Source organism: Mustela nivalis, assembly GCF_964662115.1.
Source record: "Mustela nivalis genome assembly, chromosome: 9".
Taxonomy (NCBI): Eukaryota; Metazoa; Chordata; class Mammalia; order Carnivora; family Mustelidae; genus Mustela; species Mustela nivalis.
The window spans coordinates 24,729,014-24,744,316 of record NC_139028.1 but is presented as its reverse complement, the minus strand read 5'-3'; the positions used below and the strand labels follow the sequence as shown (position 1 = coordinate 24,744,316).

General features: G+C 43.5%; 1 protein-coding gene across 5 annotated transcripts in view; it reads right to left on the bottom strand.

Moving 5' to 3' along the window:
• The window catches only part of LOC309840990 (uncharacterized protein), a 140,357-nt gene extending 133,606 nt beyond the window's left edge, over positions 1–6,751 (bottom strand). For all 5 annotated transcript variants that reach the window (XR_014298881.1, XR_014298882.1, XR_014298883.1 and 2 more), the window contains exon 1: positions 6,561–6,751. Coding sequence is in view for 2 of the 5 variants with exons in the window: in XM_082683724.1 (XP_082539850.1) it covers positions 6,561–6,632 (72 nt within the window). In the remaining 3 variants the exon portion in view is untranslated. The remainder of the gene's footprint in view (positions 1–6,560) is intronic.
• Between the last annotated feature and the right edge of the window lie 8,552 nt (positions 6,752–15,303).

Below are 15,303 nucleotides of genomic sequence, written 5' to 3'. Positions count from 1 at the left end.
AAATAAGGATACCTGCTTCTCAGTCTTATTCAACATAGTGTGGGAAATTCTAAATATGGTAATGTAGGGGCACCTGAGTGGCTTGGTCAGTTAAGCATCCAGCAGGCTCAAGACCCAAGAAGAGCCAGTGCATTAGTTCAAATCGGAAAAGACCAATACCTCAGCTCAAAGCAGTCAAGCAGGAGTTTCCTCTAACTTGTGAGAAAATCAGCCTCTTTGTTCCCTCCATGCCTTCGACTGATTGCATGAGGCCCGCCCACATTGGGCAATCTGATTTACTCAGTCTACTGATTCAAATGCTAATCTCATCCAGAAACCTCACAGACACCCAGAATAACATTTGACGAACTATCTGGGTACCCTGTAGCCCAAGTTGACACACAGAATTAACCATTGTAAGGCCTGATGTCATTCTCTGCCCCACCAGTGAATCACCAACCCTCCCTTCCCAACACTTCAACTGATTTCTTGAAAGATTTCTCTTCTAAATGCAGAGAAGACCAAATTCTTCTGCTTTATTTACAAGAACCAGTGGGTTCATAGCAGAGATGCTGTGGAACTTGGCTCTAGTATTTTGCTGCCATATATCCTACATCTGGAGTATATCCCAAGGGAGGTACAAAGTCATTGTACCAGGGTGAAATTACCCCAAAGGGAATGGAGTTTTAGTTTTGTGATATAGGAGAGGAGTGATATGATTCAAGAGAAAATTGAATAGCACACACACACACATACACACACATACACACACAATGGGACCTTGGGGTCTGTCATGCCAGGGGTTCACCTGACCTGTAGTGAACATCTCAGTCTGGGGGTGCAGATGCCTATCAGGACATTTTCGATGGGTCTGTTCTGCAGAAGAATGATGGCGCTCCCTGCTGCCACTCTATGCCTCAACTTCTGTAACCATAAAGTGGGCATCTTTGATCTGTCTTTGGTTTACAGAGGTCTTGGGAAATATAGCGAAGCCTCTGCAGCATTTCAACTCCTTACAGAAAACCTGCATAAGTCAAAGGCCACTCTACAAGAAACAATTCCAAGTTCATCAGTCCCCCAGATCCTTAGGAGATTCTCTGTAAATATTTAATAAAAGTAGACAAATGGCTGGAAACGTGAAGATTCAACCTGCAACAAGAGTTCAAAAAGAAAACAACCCACTGAAAACCAAGCCCCACATGGTGCACGTGATGAAGTGATTCCATCTTGGCCATACAGTTCTCTTGCTCTATGGGCCAACCTCCCTCCCAGTGGAATAGTTTTCATCACACATTAATCTACTCCTTGAGCCGGCAATTCTACTCCTGGTATTCACCCCAAAATAAATAAAAAACGTGTCCACAAAAAGACTTGCACAAACATATCCATAGCAGTCTTACTCATAGTAGCAAAAATCTAGAAACAACCCAAGTGTCAGTTGCCAGAAGAGTGGATAAAAAGATTGGAGTTCACACAATAGAATACTTCTGCAAAATACAACAGAGCCACACAACAATACAACGCAATGCAAAATAAAAAGAAGTTTGCAAAGCACTGATAAAGGCAACCCACATGGGTGAAACTCAAAGTCATTTTGTGGAGGTAAAGAAGCCAGAATACAGAAGAGTAGCAAAGAGTACATACCGCATTTCCATTCACAGGAAGTTTGAAACAGGGGAAATTATCATATTGTGAAAGAAATTACCACTGGGCTTGCGTGGGAAAGCAGGATGGGGTTAGAGGTGGTAGGAAGTAGATATCTGGAAAGAGGAAATGAAGGTACTTTCTGGAGAAGTGGAAATGCCCTGTATCTTGTGTGGAGGAGGTGGTTTCACAGGTATATAGGGTTATTGAACTCATCAAACTGAACACTTAAGATCTATGCATACCATTGTATGTAACTTCTATCTTCATAGTTTGTTTGTTTGTTTGTTTTTACTAGTCAGACCCACCCATATCCAGGGGCAGAAAAACTATCCCAACTGAATAAACTTTGAACGAGCAGTGGGAAACAAACTGAGTTATGTTTTGATCACATCCTTCGATTGTGCTTGTTGAAGATATCAGTAAAACGCGTGACTTATTTTGTCCAAGAAAGGCAGAAAGGAAGGAAGAAAGCGGATGTCTGGCACCCTCTCCGATGTTTCCTGTTTAATAGGCTTACTTCCCTCCCCCTCAACCCCATTGTTCTATCCTTTTAACATTTCCCCATCTTCCTCCAGGCGGGGTGCTTGGAGCTCTCATGGACACCCTAAGGCGGCTGGCTGAGTGTGGAAGGAGGTGCCTGGGGCGGGTACAGGATGACCCAAGACGGTATACAGTTTGCATGGTATCTGTCCTAAGTGCCAAAATCAGAGAAAAGCCCCTTCCAGGGGAGTCGGGGCTGGGGGGGGGGGGAGGGAGGGGACCCCTGAAGCAGTGGGGTGAATGTACTTGGAATGGGAGTATTGTAATCAGTGTAGATAAGGAAGGAAGAGGACAATTCCACAAGGAGGGGATAATAACCAAAGGCACAGAATCAGAAATTCACCAAGAATATTAGGGAAAGATAAAGGACTAATTATAGCTACTACCTGTTGAAGGGCTTCGCTTTACCACCAATGGATATAAGCATCTATTTCCCTAATTAGCCTTCAGGATACCTCCTCATTATGCAGACATGGAAAGGAAGTCAGGGAGGAAAGGAGGAACCTTGCTCAAGCTCTCCCAAGTAACAAAAGCGGAGTTGGACTTGGAATCACAGCCCATCGCTCATGAACTTGAAAACTACACCAGAATGCCACTGCCCTGGGTTCATGCAGATGAGGTTGCAACAGGAGTCTCAAGGCCTTTCAGCAAAAGGCAGGGTATCAACTAATCAAGTAATTAACTAATTAAAACAGAACAGAGCTAAGGGACTACTTAGAAATACGGAGGTGATATAGAATGAAAAGTTGCGGGACCAGACCATAGAGAACTTGAGTAACAAGTTAAGGGGTATCGATTTATTGCAAGGAAAGAGAGGTCATTAGAATTCTTAAAGGAAAACTTTGTGAATGTGGAAGAAATGTTCTAAGAAGACTATTCTGGCCATGATGAATGGGATGAGTTAGGTGCAAGCCAACCGCCAAAAATAGCAAGTAAGAGAACATTAGGCTAGTGTGTTCATTCTAACAGAGGACCCTTTAAATGTCCCTATTAAGGGACAGTAGGGAGGGCAGAATTTTTTAAAATAGTCAAGAGACATTACAGAAGAAATATGGTCAAGCCTTGAGTCTAATAGGATGAGGAGTTGACCAAGGTAAGCAAGGAAAAGAAAAAAGGGTTGTAGGGGTCACTCCTTGGTCCTGGGAAGATGGTTCTGTGGCAGTCTGGAAGGAGGGGAGAGTGGTCAGCTAATCCATACAGTACCTTTGCATTCAGGATCAGTTGGGACATGCAGACATGGTGACGTCTGCAGGGTAATGACAGAAGAGCAGGGATTCAGAGCAGAGACCCAAACCTTGGGCAGTAGAGCCACCCAGTTAAGAGCTTAGACTCAAGCAGACCAGGATTTAACACATATCAACTACCTTAGCCTTGGCTCTTCCTCTAAAAATGAAATAATCAATGCACCTTGTTTACAGGGCTGAATGGAGCATTCAAAGGCACAGTAAGTACTCAACAAATGTCAGCTCTGCTTTTTGAGGCCTGCATGTATTTTGGGAGAAAGAAGAGGAAGGGTGGCAGAGAGGACACAGGTGAGAAAAAAAAATAGAGACATTTACAAAGACTTAGAAAAGTGCTAGCTGACATAGGCCTGGAGGGTTAGGAGAGATTGATAAACAAGGAGGGTAGGGTCAGAATGGATGGCTGGCTGGCCTTTGCAATGGGGGGGGGGGGGGGCGGGGTTTCAAGCCACCACTGTGTAATGTCACAATGGAGACAGCGGATGTGGACAAATAAGACAGGCAGTAAAAGGAAAGAGAATCCTAGAAAAGACACCAGAAAAGGAACACACTCAAATGAGTATTTAGTTGCCATACCTAGAAGACTGGACTGTGACTGAAAGCAGAAATAAGCCAAGTGAAGTTCCAGTGAAAAAAGAAATACTTGGGAGAAAAATGATAATTCAGAGACCACTGCCAGGAGGCAGATAGTCATGTAGTCCAGGAGAAATATGGGTGAATTAGCCTGAGACACAGAGAGAAGAAATCTCCTAGGTGGAGAGGATGAAGAAGAGACAGGGAGAAAATTGGGATTTAAGGAAAAAGATGTGTTCTGAGGCCCTGGGAGTGGTGGAGAAAAAGGATTCCAGGAGGTAAAGCCACTCGAGTCCTTTCGGATTCATCTCTGGGAAGCCGCACCAGTGACCTCAGACCACAAGAAAGGGAGCCCATCACACCCTTAATTTCCACTCGGCCTTAGCTTGAATATATACCCATGGTCCTATCAAGGGGAGAGTATATTTCTTCCATGCAAACAAATGGAACACACATAGGCTGTTCTAGAAGCTTCTCGCAGTGGCCACTCCAGGAAAGTATTGTTCCAGGTACCCCATGACAAAGATCGACAAGTATTCCCATGACACTAAAGTAGAAGTTGAAAAGTTTAGACTGTAGATTTGGTGAGGGGTGTGCCCTCGCCGGGTTCCCTCTGGATCAATGATTTCTGTAGAAATTGTAAATGCCCCAATTCTCTAATGTATGTGGCTTTGAAGGCTTGGCCTCACAGGGGCCTAATTCAACATTTGGCAATCCATTGGAGTATGTGGGACTTGGCATTTTCATTGCTTCATTATTTAAAGGGCAATTCATTATGTGCAATGGAAACAAATAAAACTCTATTTCTGACATTTCTAAATCTGAACCCTGAACTCTCAATAAACCTTCCAGTTTCAAAATAATTATTTAAGCAAAGCCCTGGTGTATTCACTCTAAACCATTGAGTAGAGCTCCTAATGGTTGGTGACGCAATCTCTGGTACTCAGACTTGCGCATTGGAACTTCCCCGAAGAATATTAAATAATCCCCCTCCGCTACAACCCATTAAAGGCAATCTTGTCCTCACAGGCCTCAATCAAATTTGCACAGCAATTAGTCCTGCACGGGGTTTGATACATTTCTTAATTATAAAACAACTTTGTACTCTATTGGCCCTTTCAGATGGGTTAAGAGAACATTAATTACCTCCTCCTGAGACATCAAAGAGTTTTTTCTTTTTTTTTTTAAATCCCCATCTTAGAGCTGAATAAAGCAAGACATGCGGAGGAACTAACATTCGCTGAGCACCCACTACGCGCGTTCTAGTTCTGTTTGCGGTGATGTAGGCGTGCGTGAATAAGTTTATGGGTATATTGTTAATCCTGTTTTGCAGATGAGAAGAACGCATTTGGAAAAGTGAGGTCACCTGGAATTGGTCATATTGCTAGGAAGTCTGCTTGCCCGCCAGTCAAGTTTTGTATCATAATTGAGGGGGATTGAGGGCGATTCCTCTGACTTTAAAAAAGGGGGGGGGGCTATTATTACCCATTATGAATTTTTGAGCACCAACTGTATGCCCCTGTGCTAGTTGCGGTGAAGAGTATAATGACCTGGTCCCCGCTCCCGGGGCAGACATCCAACAAGTCAGTCCTGGGTCCTGGGTCCATGCAGCCACCCCGAAGGCCTGGGGAGTTCACAGCAGGGAGCAGCCGGCTCAACCCCTGTGGGTGCCCGCCGAGAGTTCCCTCAATCTAAGGGAGGAGAGGGCTCCCCGGGATCCCAATGCGTGGAAATCGCCGCCTCTCCCTCGCGCGGGGAAGGAAGTGAAAACGTGGCCCGCGGCCACCCCTTCTCCCTTCACCTCGGAGAAGCCCCGAGGCATTCCCGAGCCGCTGGCCTCGGCGTCAGCCAACGCCACCCGCTTTCTTGCCTCCCCCGGACTCGGGCAACCCGGCCCCGCGCCCTCCGCAGCCTCCTCCCCCACCCCCAGCCAGACGAGATTTGTTTTCACTGCAATCTTCCTAAATTGCGCATTTCATAAGACCTTCAGGAAAAAGTCAGGAAATGAGGTTTAGAGGAAGACGGAGGAGGAGAGTAGGGGGCCGGGAGGGGAGGCTGGCGGGGGGAAGCCAACTCGGGGAGAGCAAGTCTTTCATTATCGCGACCTGTTAGGCGCACATCCTCTCGCTCTCCGCGTGCCACCCTCTCGCTGGATGCGAGCCATCCTCGGGGCTAATGAGCAGAGCGCAGGAGATAACTAATCCTAATGCAATTACCGCTCGCCATTACACTGATAGGTTGGAGGCGCTCCCCGCGTGCCCCCCAGCCGGAGACGGGCTCGTGCAGATGTGCCTGCGCCTCCCGTCCTAGACGTTTTGACAGCTGTATACAGGGCCGCGCCCCCTCCCCCTGCCGGCGTCCCGGGGGAGCGATCTTTGAACAGGCAGTCCCCCCAGCGGCCCGGCGGAGGTGAAATGCAGCCCCAGCAGCTGGAGGGGCGCGGAGGCCCCGGCGGCGCGCTGGCTGCGGGGCGCTGCGCGGTGCGGGTCGGCCCCCTCCCCCGCGGCGCCCCCCCAGCCCCCGCTCCGGCCCCGCGGCTTCCGGAGAGCCCCGGCCGCTCCAACCGCAGGGAAAAATTACCGCGCGCCGGCCGGGCCCTCTCCTGGCCGAGCTCGAGCTCCCGTGATAGGGGGGATGGTTTGCAGCACACATGTTCCTTTGTTTGGTCCGACCACGTGTTCTGTTTGCACAGCAGCATGTGGTACCACTGGAGGAAATCGAACCAACACTGAAAGTTCAAGGAACAGCCAAGCTCTGCTGGGAAGCGGCTGGGCCGGGGCCGGGTGAAGGGATGGAGCGGGAGACAGGCCCGGCTCCCCGGAGGGCTGGGGGTGGGGGCGGGGAGGGGGGACAGGGCTGTTCTGGGTGATGGGGACTGCAAGCTCCCGCAGAGCACAGGCTCTCCGTGGGTGGGAAGGGGGGATTTCTAAAGTCGCCAGCCAGCCCGGCCGGCGATGGGAAGTGGACTTTGATTGTGATTATCATCTCTTGTATTTGAAAGAGCTTTATAGCTGATAAAGGCTTCCCGCTACCTTCATCTCATTTAATCCTTACAAAAACATGGGATGCCAAAGTGCCTCCCCTTCTTGGGGTAGAGAGAGAGAGGGGAAAGGCCAGAGCCCCTGAACCCTTGACCCTATAGTGGTCTGACCTTCCAGGCTGATTCCAACTAGGATGGCAAAATGCAGGAGACAGTGATCATTTGTCTCCCTCCTCCTCCCTCCCTGTCCTCCCTCCTGCCTCCTCCTGCCTCCTCCTCCCTCCCTCTCCCTTCCTCCCCATACTTCTCTCTCTCTAATTACAGAACAATACACATTTGTGGTTAAAAAAATTCAAACAATTCAGAAGTGTATGAAACATAAATGTACAATGTAAAAAGGGAAAGTTTTCCAATCCAACTTCCCCAATATAGTCATAGTTAAGATGTTCAGTCATTTTCTTATTTTTCCACGCATGCCTGAACATATTTATGCAGTTTATAAATACTTACATCTTTACAAAAAAAAAAAAAAAAAAAAAAAGGAGGGGGATCTTGTTACACATGCCATTCAGTTAAATCTGTTCGATTTAACAATGTATCAAAGAATATATCTGTCCCAAACAGAATACAAAATTCTAGACCAGTGTTCTTTTTAATAGCTGCATAATATTTCTTTTATGAATGTATCATTATTTAATTGCATAATCAGATGGTTTTCAGTTGTTGTTCATTAAAAAAAAGCCATACTAAACATGTATGACATATACAAATATACATCATATATGAATATATACCAATATATTTGAATATATATCCATATATAAATATGCACTATATATTCTGAAAGTATTATTCTAAGATGAGTTCCTAAAATTTCTACTTCAAAACAGTATTGGGTCAAAGGTAAGGCACATTCTAAATTTCAATAGAAATGGCCAAATCGTTCAATAAAAATGTTACACTAATTTACAATGCATGTAAGAAAGTTAACTGTTACTGTATGACATTACTGTGTGAACCTAACTGCCTTCCATTCATACCTGACCTCCATGCTGAGTGTGGAACCTGATGAGGGGCTCAATCCCACAACCCTGAGACCATGACCTGAGCCAAAACCAAGAGTCAGATTCCCAACCGACTGGGCCACAAAGGTACTCCTTATTTAGCAGATTTCTACTGAGGAAGTAATATATGCCAGACCAGATATGTATACATAGTTCCTAAATCCATGGAATTATATTCTAGAGAGGGAGATAGACAACGAACAAACAAATGAATAAGCAATTACAAAATCCACAGCACTATGACAAATTAATGGGGGAATAACAAAGAGAATAATTACAGAAGGCAACATTTAAACTAAGCTCTGAAACGTAAACAAATAAACTATGTCATTAAGGTGAAGATCATTCCAGGCAGAAGGAACAGTATGTGCAAAGGCCCTGAAGAAGATAATAATTTGGAGTATTTGAGGAACTTAAAGAAAATCAGTGTACTGTAATACTGTGAGCATGTAGTGAACTAGAGAATAAAGAGCCAGTGTGCCTGGGGGTAAGGGTCTGCCTTCAGGGTCCCCTGGGTTGGCTCAGTCATTATGCTTCTTCTTTTGGCTCAGGTCATGATCCCAGGGTCCCGGGATCAAGCCCTGCATCAGGCAGGCTCCAAGCTCAGTGGGAAGCCTGCTTCTCCCTCTTTCACTGCCTGCTGCACGCCTTGCTTATGCTCACTCTCATAAGCTTGCTCTCTCTCTCTGTGTCAAATGAATAAATAAAATCTTTAGGAAACAAAATGAAAATAAGGAGTCTTATAGATCAGGACAAGGAAGAAATTAATGGGTGCTTTGCAGACCCAGGTAAGGAATCATTTTTATTCTAAATGCAGTGGAATGCCACTGAATAGTTTAAGGGGGGAGGGAAGTATCTGATTTATGTTTGGAGTTTTCTAAAAGAAAGCTCTATTTCCTGGAAAATGATATAAAGGGGTAAGAGATGAAGCAGGGATCCAGGAAGTATCGTGAGAGAAAAGGATGGTGACTTGCTGGATAGTGATCAGGGTATAGAGGGAGATGGGAAGATTCAAGAACCATTTGAGAAGACATGGACATGACTTGCTGATGGAGCAGATGCAGGTGATGACAGAGAAGCAGGAATGACCATGACTTCTCGGTTCCAATTTAAGTAACTGGGTGGATGGTGGTACCATTTTTGAGATGTGGAAACTAGAGACAGAGAGGAGGAGTCTAGGAAGCATTTCCCACATATTGAGTTTGAGATTATCATGAGATACTCAGGTAGATCTATCAAGTAGGTGGTCAGTGATGCAAAACCAGAGCTGGCGAGAGAGGATTAGGTAAGAGGTCACAATTTGAAAACTGCTGGCCATTATGCACTTAGGTACAGGAAAAGGGTATACAGAGAAGAGCAGTGGTCCTGGCCACAAGCCCTGAAGAACTTCCATATTTGGAGATGAACTGAGAAGAAACCAGCATCATAGACAGAAGAGAAGTCAAGGAGGCAAGGAGGAAACTCAGGAGAGGTTGGTGTCTCTCAGAGATGAAGAAAGGAGGAATAATCAACACCCTCAAATATGAGGACAGGCACCATAATATACAAAGACGGACAAGAATCCATTACAGGTGACAGCAAAGAGCTCACTGATGATATTGGCAAGACCAGTTAGAGTAGAATAAGGAGGTAGAAGTCATAATTCGAGAACCATGGCTACCTTCCAGAGAGAAACCTTAAAACTTAATAGGAGACTTTTATAGATATAATGCCTTCATCTGGGGTTTCTCAAACTTTGCTGGGCATTAGACTCATCTAGTGAAACATACAGTCGCCTGAGCGTCAACCCCAGAGTCTGACCCAGAGATCCCAGGGTCAATACTTTTTTTTTTAAAGATCTTATTTATTTATTTGGCAGAGAGAAAGATCACAAGTAGGGAGAGTGGCAGGCAGAGAGAGAGGGGGAAGCAGGCTCCCTGCTGAGCAGAGAGCCCAATGCAGGACTCAATCCCAGGACCCTGAGATCATGACCTGAGCCAAAAGCAGAGGCTTAACCCACTGAGCCACTCAGGCGCCCCCCAGGGTCAATATTTTAAATAAGTTTTTTAGACAATTGATACATAGCAAAGTCTGAGAATCACTGCTTTAATTCAAGGACAGATTTCTTAAAATGGAATTTCAGTTTCTATGTCAGGTGGAAAAAAGAAAGATTGAAGGACAGAAGGCCTTTCAGTATCTGTCAGATCATATCACATAAGCAGCTGCTTATTCTTTTACAAAAATAGTGACCACACAGAAAAACACATTACACCGAGGTGTTTCAACCTGAACGCAAACTGAACTCCCTACATCCCCTGCCTGTTGGGATAGAACTATGGGTTGACTCAAATAGCATTCACAGGTAAAATTCCTTTTTTTTTTTCCTTTTTTAAATAATGGCCTTCCCAGAATTCAAAAATGTTTGTTATTCCATTGTTCCTCTAACCAACTAGATGATCCAAGACTGAGACCATCTCCTTAAAGGCAAAACAACTCCCGGTTTGGTTGCTCAGTCAACTCCCTTTGATTTAACAACACCACTCCAGGCAAACACTTTTATATACATTAATGAATCCTCAAATGAACCTTTTGAAGCAATTACTTTTATTTCTATTTTATGGATGAAAAACTGTAACTAGAATAAACGGAGCTGAAATCAGTTATTAAAGATGTCTCAAAAATATCATTCCTTGGCTACATGTAGATTTGACTGTGTTATCCTGATTATGGAAGGAAAAATGGATGGCTCCTTGCCCATGAGATTCTGGTATTTGCCTATCCTCACCCTCTTGGCTCTGCTGCATGATCAGATTATTAGCAGCCTAGGCTCCATTACCAGCTGCGTTTTTATTCTTTCCTAACTTGGACATAGACCACGGTATCATGGAGTGCATAAACATGGACTCTAGGGGCCAAATCCTGGCTCCGCCCCTTAGTGACCCTGTTGCCTTGGACAAGTCTCTTGGACGTTTTGGGTACATGTATACCATTTTCCTCGTGTGTAAATCAAGGAGTTTTCAAAAAAAGATGCTGTGAGGGACGCCTGGGTGGCTCAGTTGGTTAAGCAGCTGCCTTTGGCTCAGGTCATGATCCCAGCGTCCTGGGATCGAGTCCCACATCGGGCTCCTTGCTCGGCAGGGAGCCTGCTTATTCCTCTGCCTCTGCCTGCCATTCTGTCTGCCTGTGCTCACTCTCTCTCCCTCTCTCTGACAAATAAATAAAATCTTAAAAAAAAAAAAGATGCTGTGATATCTAATGATCTATATCACACACACCGAATGCTCAATATTCAGTAACTATTATTATTATATATAATATATTATTATATATATTATATATAACTGTCTTTATCGCCCATAAATCTGGTGATTTTGCTGCACAAAAATCCCCAATCCCCGTAGCTATGCTTGCCAGGATGTGGGGAAATGGACTTCACCTCACTTCCACCTTATAAATCTTATAGGTGTATCCAAATGCATATCGTGTTAATTGGGTGAAAGAAGCCGTGTTTAGAACAGAGGTGGGGTAAGCTTGCTCTCTGTGCTGGGGAAAGCCCACCTTTGCATATATATATAATAATATATATTATTTATAATAATAATAGTTATTGAATATTGAGCATTCGGTGTGTGTGATATAGATCATATATATGTGATATAGTGATATAGATATATAAATATCTATATCATATCTATATCATATATATCATATCATATCTATATCTATATATAAAAATGTGATAATGTGATATAGATAAATATAATAATATATATTATTATATAACATATTATATAATATATATATTATATAATGATAATAATAATACTATTTATTTATACTAAACCCCATGACACCCCTCAGTTCTGCCCAAATGTCCCATAGGATGTGTTCTTTATGTCTCTTTTGGAGTAGGTACTGCTGTTTCTTCTTCTCTAACCCCTGATGGTGTTATTTCAACCATGTCCTGTCCCTCCCCTGAATTTCTTACAGCCTCCCTTCTTCATCAGATCTTACTTTGGATCCTGAAAGAGAAGGTGTGTTCAACCACATTTCTTTCTAAATCCAGCATTAATATAGACACAGTTACCCTGGAAAACTGAGGAAAGAGAAGGGCTTTGCCCAAATTAACCAACTTCATAATTAATTTATATTTAAGTCTCCAGGATCTAAAAATACAATATTTTTCACAACATCCCTATTACATGGTCATGTAGATCATGGTTGGGTACTTCTAAAGTTGGAAAACTTCAAAACAGCCCAATCATTCCACAGCTCTGACTAGTAAAAACTTCTTAATGTTCATTGAATTCTGTCTCCCATAACTTTCACCCTACTCTTAAGGACCTTAAAGAACTTAATCTTTCTAATACCTAGCAAAAGCTGGCAGAGCCTTCTTGAGTTTTCTCTCTCCCAGCTACATATCCCCAGATCCTCCAACTCCTCCTTACATAATACAGTTTGTGGTTCCTTTGTCATCATGTCTATCATCCCCAAATACATTATTTCATTCCCTCTTAAAGTGGGCTACCCAGAAAGAATGCAAAGGTGGGCTTTCCCCAGCACAGAGAGCAAGCTTACCCCACCTCTGTTCTAAACACGGCTTCTTTCACCCAATTAACACGATATGCATTTGGATACACGTATAAGATTTATAAGGTGGAAGTGAGGTGAAGTCCATTTCCCCACATCCTGGCAAGCATAGCTATGGGGATTGGGGAATTTTGTGCAGCAAAATGAAGTTTCCTAATCAACAGATTTATGGGCGATAAAGACAGTTGTGAAGACCTCTGAAGTGGCTTCTGATTCCAGTTTTAAAGTCAATAGTTCCCAGTGGAAACCTCCTGATTTTTCTTTGATTGTGGCAGAAGTAGAAGCTCCCTGGGCCGACCAATTCCTCAAAAGCCTATCCTAAAGCTTGCTCCTTTAGCACATCTAACAATTCTGGAGGTGCCTAATTCTTTGTATGAAATTTCTAACTGCTTAAATAGATACAGTGCTTTCGGCTCCCTGCAATTGTATGCTACCAATTTTGACCCACAAGGAGGATTTCACAAGACAGAAAACATTCTAGAAATTTAAAGTATCAATTTGTATTCACATGTGTGGGATACCCATGGGACTGGAACTGGATGGACAGATGGTGAGACCTGTGGATGGATGGATGTAGGATACACTATCCATACGTTTATCCCCTAAATTCACAGCATACCAACCCCGGCTGGCAGCTATATTACTGCTCAAGATACGGCATTTGTCCACAATTCTAAATCCTACTGTTCTGATCAGGACTTGTGGTTACGAGGGACGGAAAAGAGGTGGATTCATAATAATCCAACAGCAGAAGGGGCAAAAGTTGGACATGACCTTAGGGACAAGTAAGCCAAGGATCAAATGTTCTAAAAAGTCTCTCTTCATCTCTTACCTGTTCTTCTCTGAATACCAAATTTATTCTCTGAAAATATTTTAGCTACCAGGGTAGGGTACCTGGCTGCCAGCTCCACCACATCTGTATTCCCAAACACCCCAAAACAAGAAGTATAAATAACTCACCCCCAGACCTGACTGAAGTGATCCGACTGATTCACCAACTGCAGCTATTAGCTTTGAGATGTTAACTCTTCTCAGAGGATTTAAAACCACCAACACCACCGCTACGTTGAGAAGTCTGTCTCTGTGTTTATGAGTCTGATGAACATGTTTCTGAAATATTTCATCCATGGAGGATTTTTGAAAATATGACATTGATCTCAAGGTCAGTTGCTTGGCCACATCAAACATTTAGAATCTAGAAATAAAGAAAAAAAAAATCACCTTTGAATAGCCAGAAAGGGGTGGGGGTAACAATCAAGGTGTAGGAATGATGAAAGCGTTCTGGAAATAAGACACTGGTCGTGGTGATACAACATTGTGAATGTACTTAATGCCACCAAATTATACACTTAAAAATGGCTAAAATGCTAAACCTTATGCGTACTTCACCACAATAAAATAATTTAGCTAGGTATCTAACTCATTTACCCCACTCACGAACTCCTTTATTCACCATTTACCTTTGGCTCCAAGGAAAATGCTAGAGTGTAGGGACATACCTATGGATAATGGGACCAAAAATAGTAGGGCTTTGAATAATCCTCATGCACTCAGCTCTCCAAGAGGAACCATTAGAATGCTGTAGAATTCTCGAGCTAACAGTGTTAGCACAGATCTAGTTAATCCTCCTCTTGTCACTAAAGAGCATTTCACTCCATCTATCCAGGACACCTAATTCATCCCAGACACAGATGCTTCAACTGGTTTAGAAATGCCACCGACAGTCATTGCCCTCCGCAGGCTTCATAAGCAAACCTTAGGTGTGGTCCAGACTGGAAAAAAATGCTCATGGGAAGAACGTCAGTACCATGCCCCCACCCCCTGCCACGTCAGCCTGAGCCAATAGGCGTTTTCTCCCAACTCATAGAAACTCATTTAGAACGCAAAATGAAGGCCTTCCATACTCTTAACCTTAAGAACCCGAGACTATTATGTAAGAAGAAAAATAAGGCATAATGTTTTTCTTCCCCTAAATAACAGTGAATGATGAGCTCAGAGAAGGCTAAGATGAACTGGTTGAAGTTTTCTGGACCTTTGAAATTTTTAGAAACAGAGATTAGAAATCTACTACTAGGGGCGCCTGGGTGGCTCAGTGGGGTTAGGCCGCTGCCTTTGGCTCGGGTCATGATCTCAGGGTCCTGGAATGGAGTCCCGCATCGGGCTCTCTGCTCAGCAGGAGCCTGCTTCCTCCTCTCTCTCTCTTTCCTCTCTGCCTACTTGTGATCTCTGCCTGTCAAGTAAATAAATAAAATCTTTAAAAAAAAAAAAGAAAAAAGAAAAAAGAAATCTACTACTATGTGTCTATTTCCCTCTATCCTGGCATTAGGGCTTTCAGATAACTTGTCATTGCTCCATGAGACAGAGGCTGTCATGGAGAAGCCACTCTGCCAGAAAGAATTTAGGACATTTCTACAGAATTGGGTCAAATCAGAGATAGTCTCTGGTCGACTGGCCATAATCTACCATTTTCAGATCTCCTGGAAATTTTTTAATTAAAAAAAAATTGTGGTTTATTATTTACATACATTACCAAAAAATCAGAAAGTGGGTAAAAAAGGAAAAAAAGAAAGTAAAAAACAAAAACTCCCACCATGCATTGCTTTAATAGATACTTATTAAAGACTCAATACATGCCTGGCTGATGTTACCATTATCTATTGTTATGTAACAACCTATCTCAAAACTTAGCTGCTTAAACAACCATTTTCAT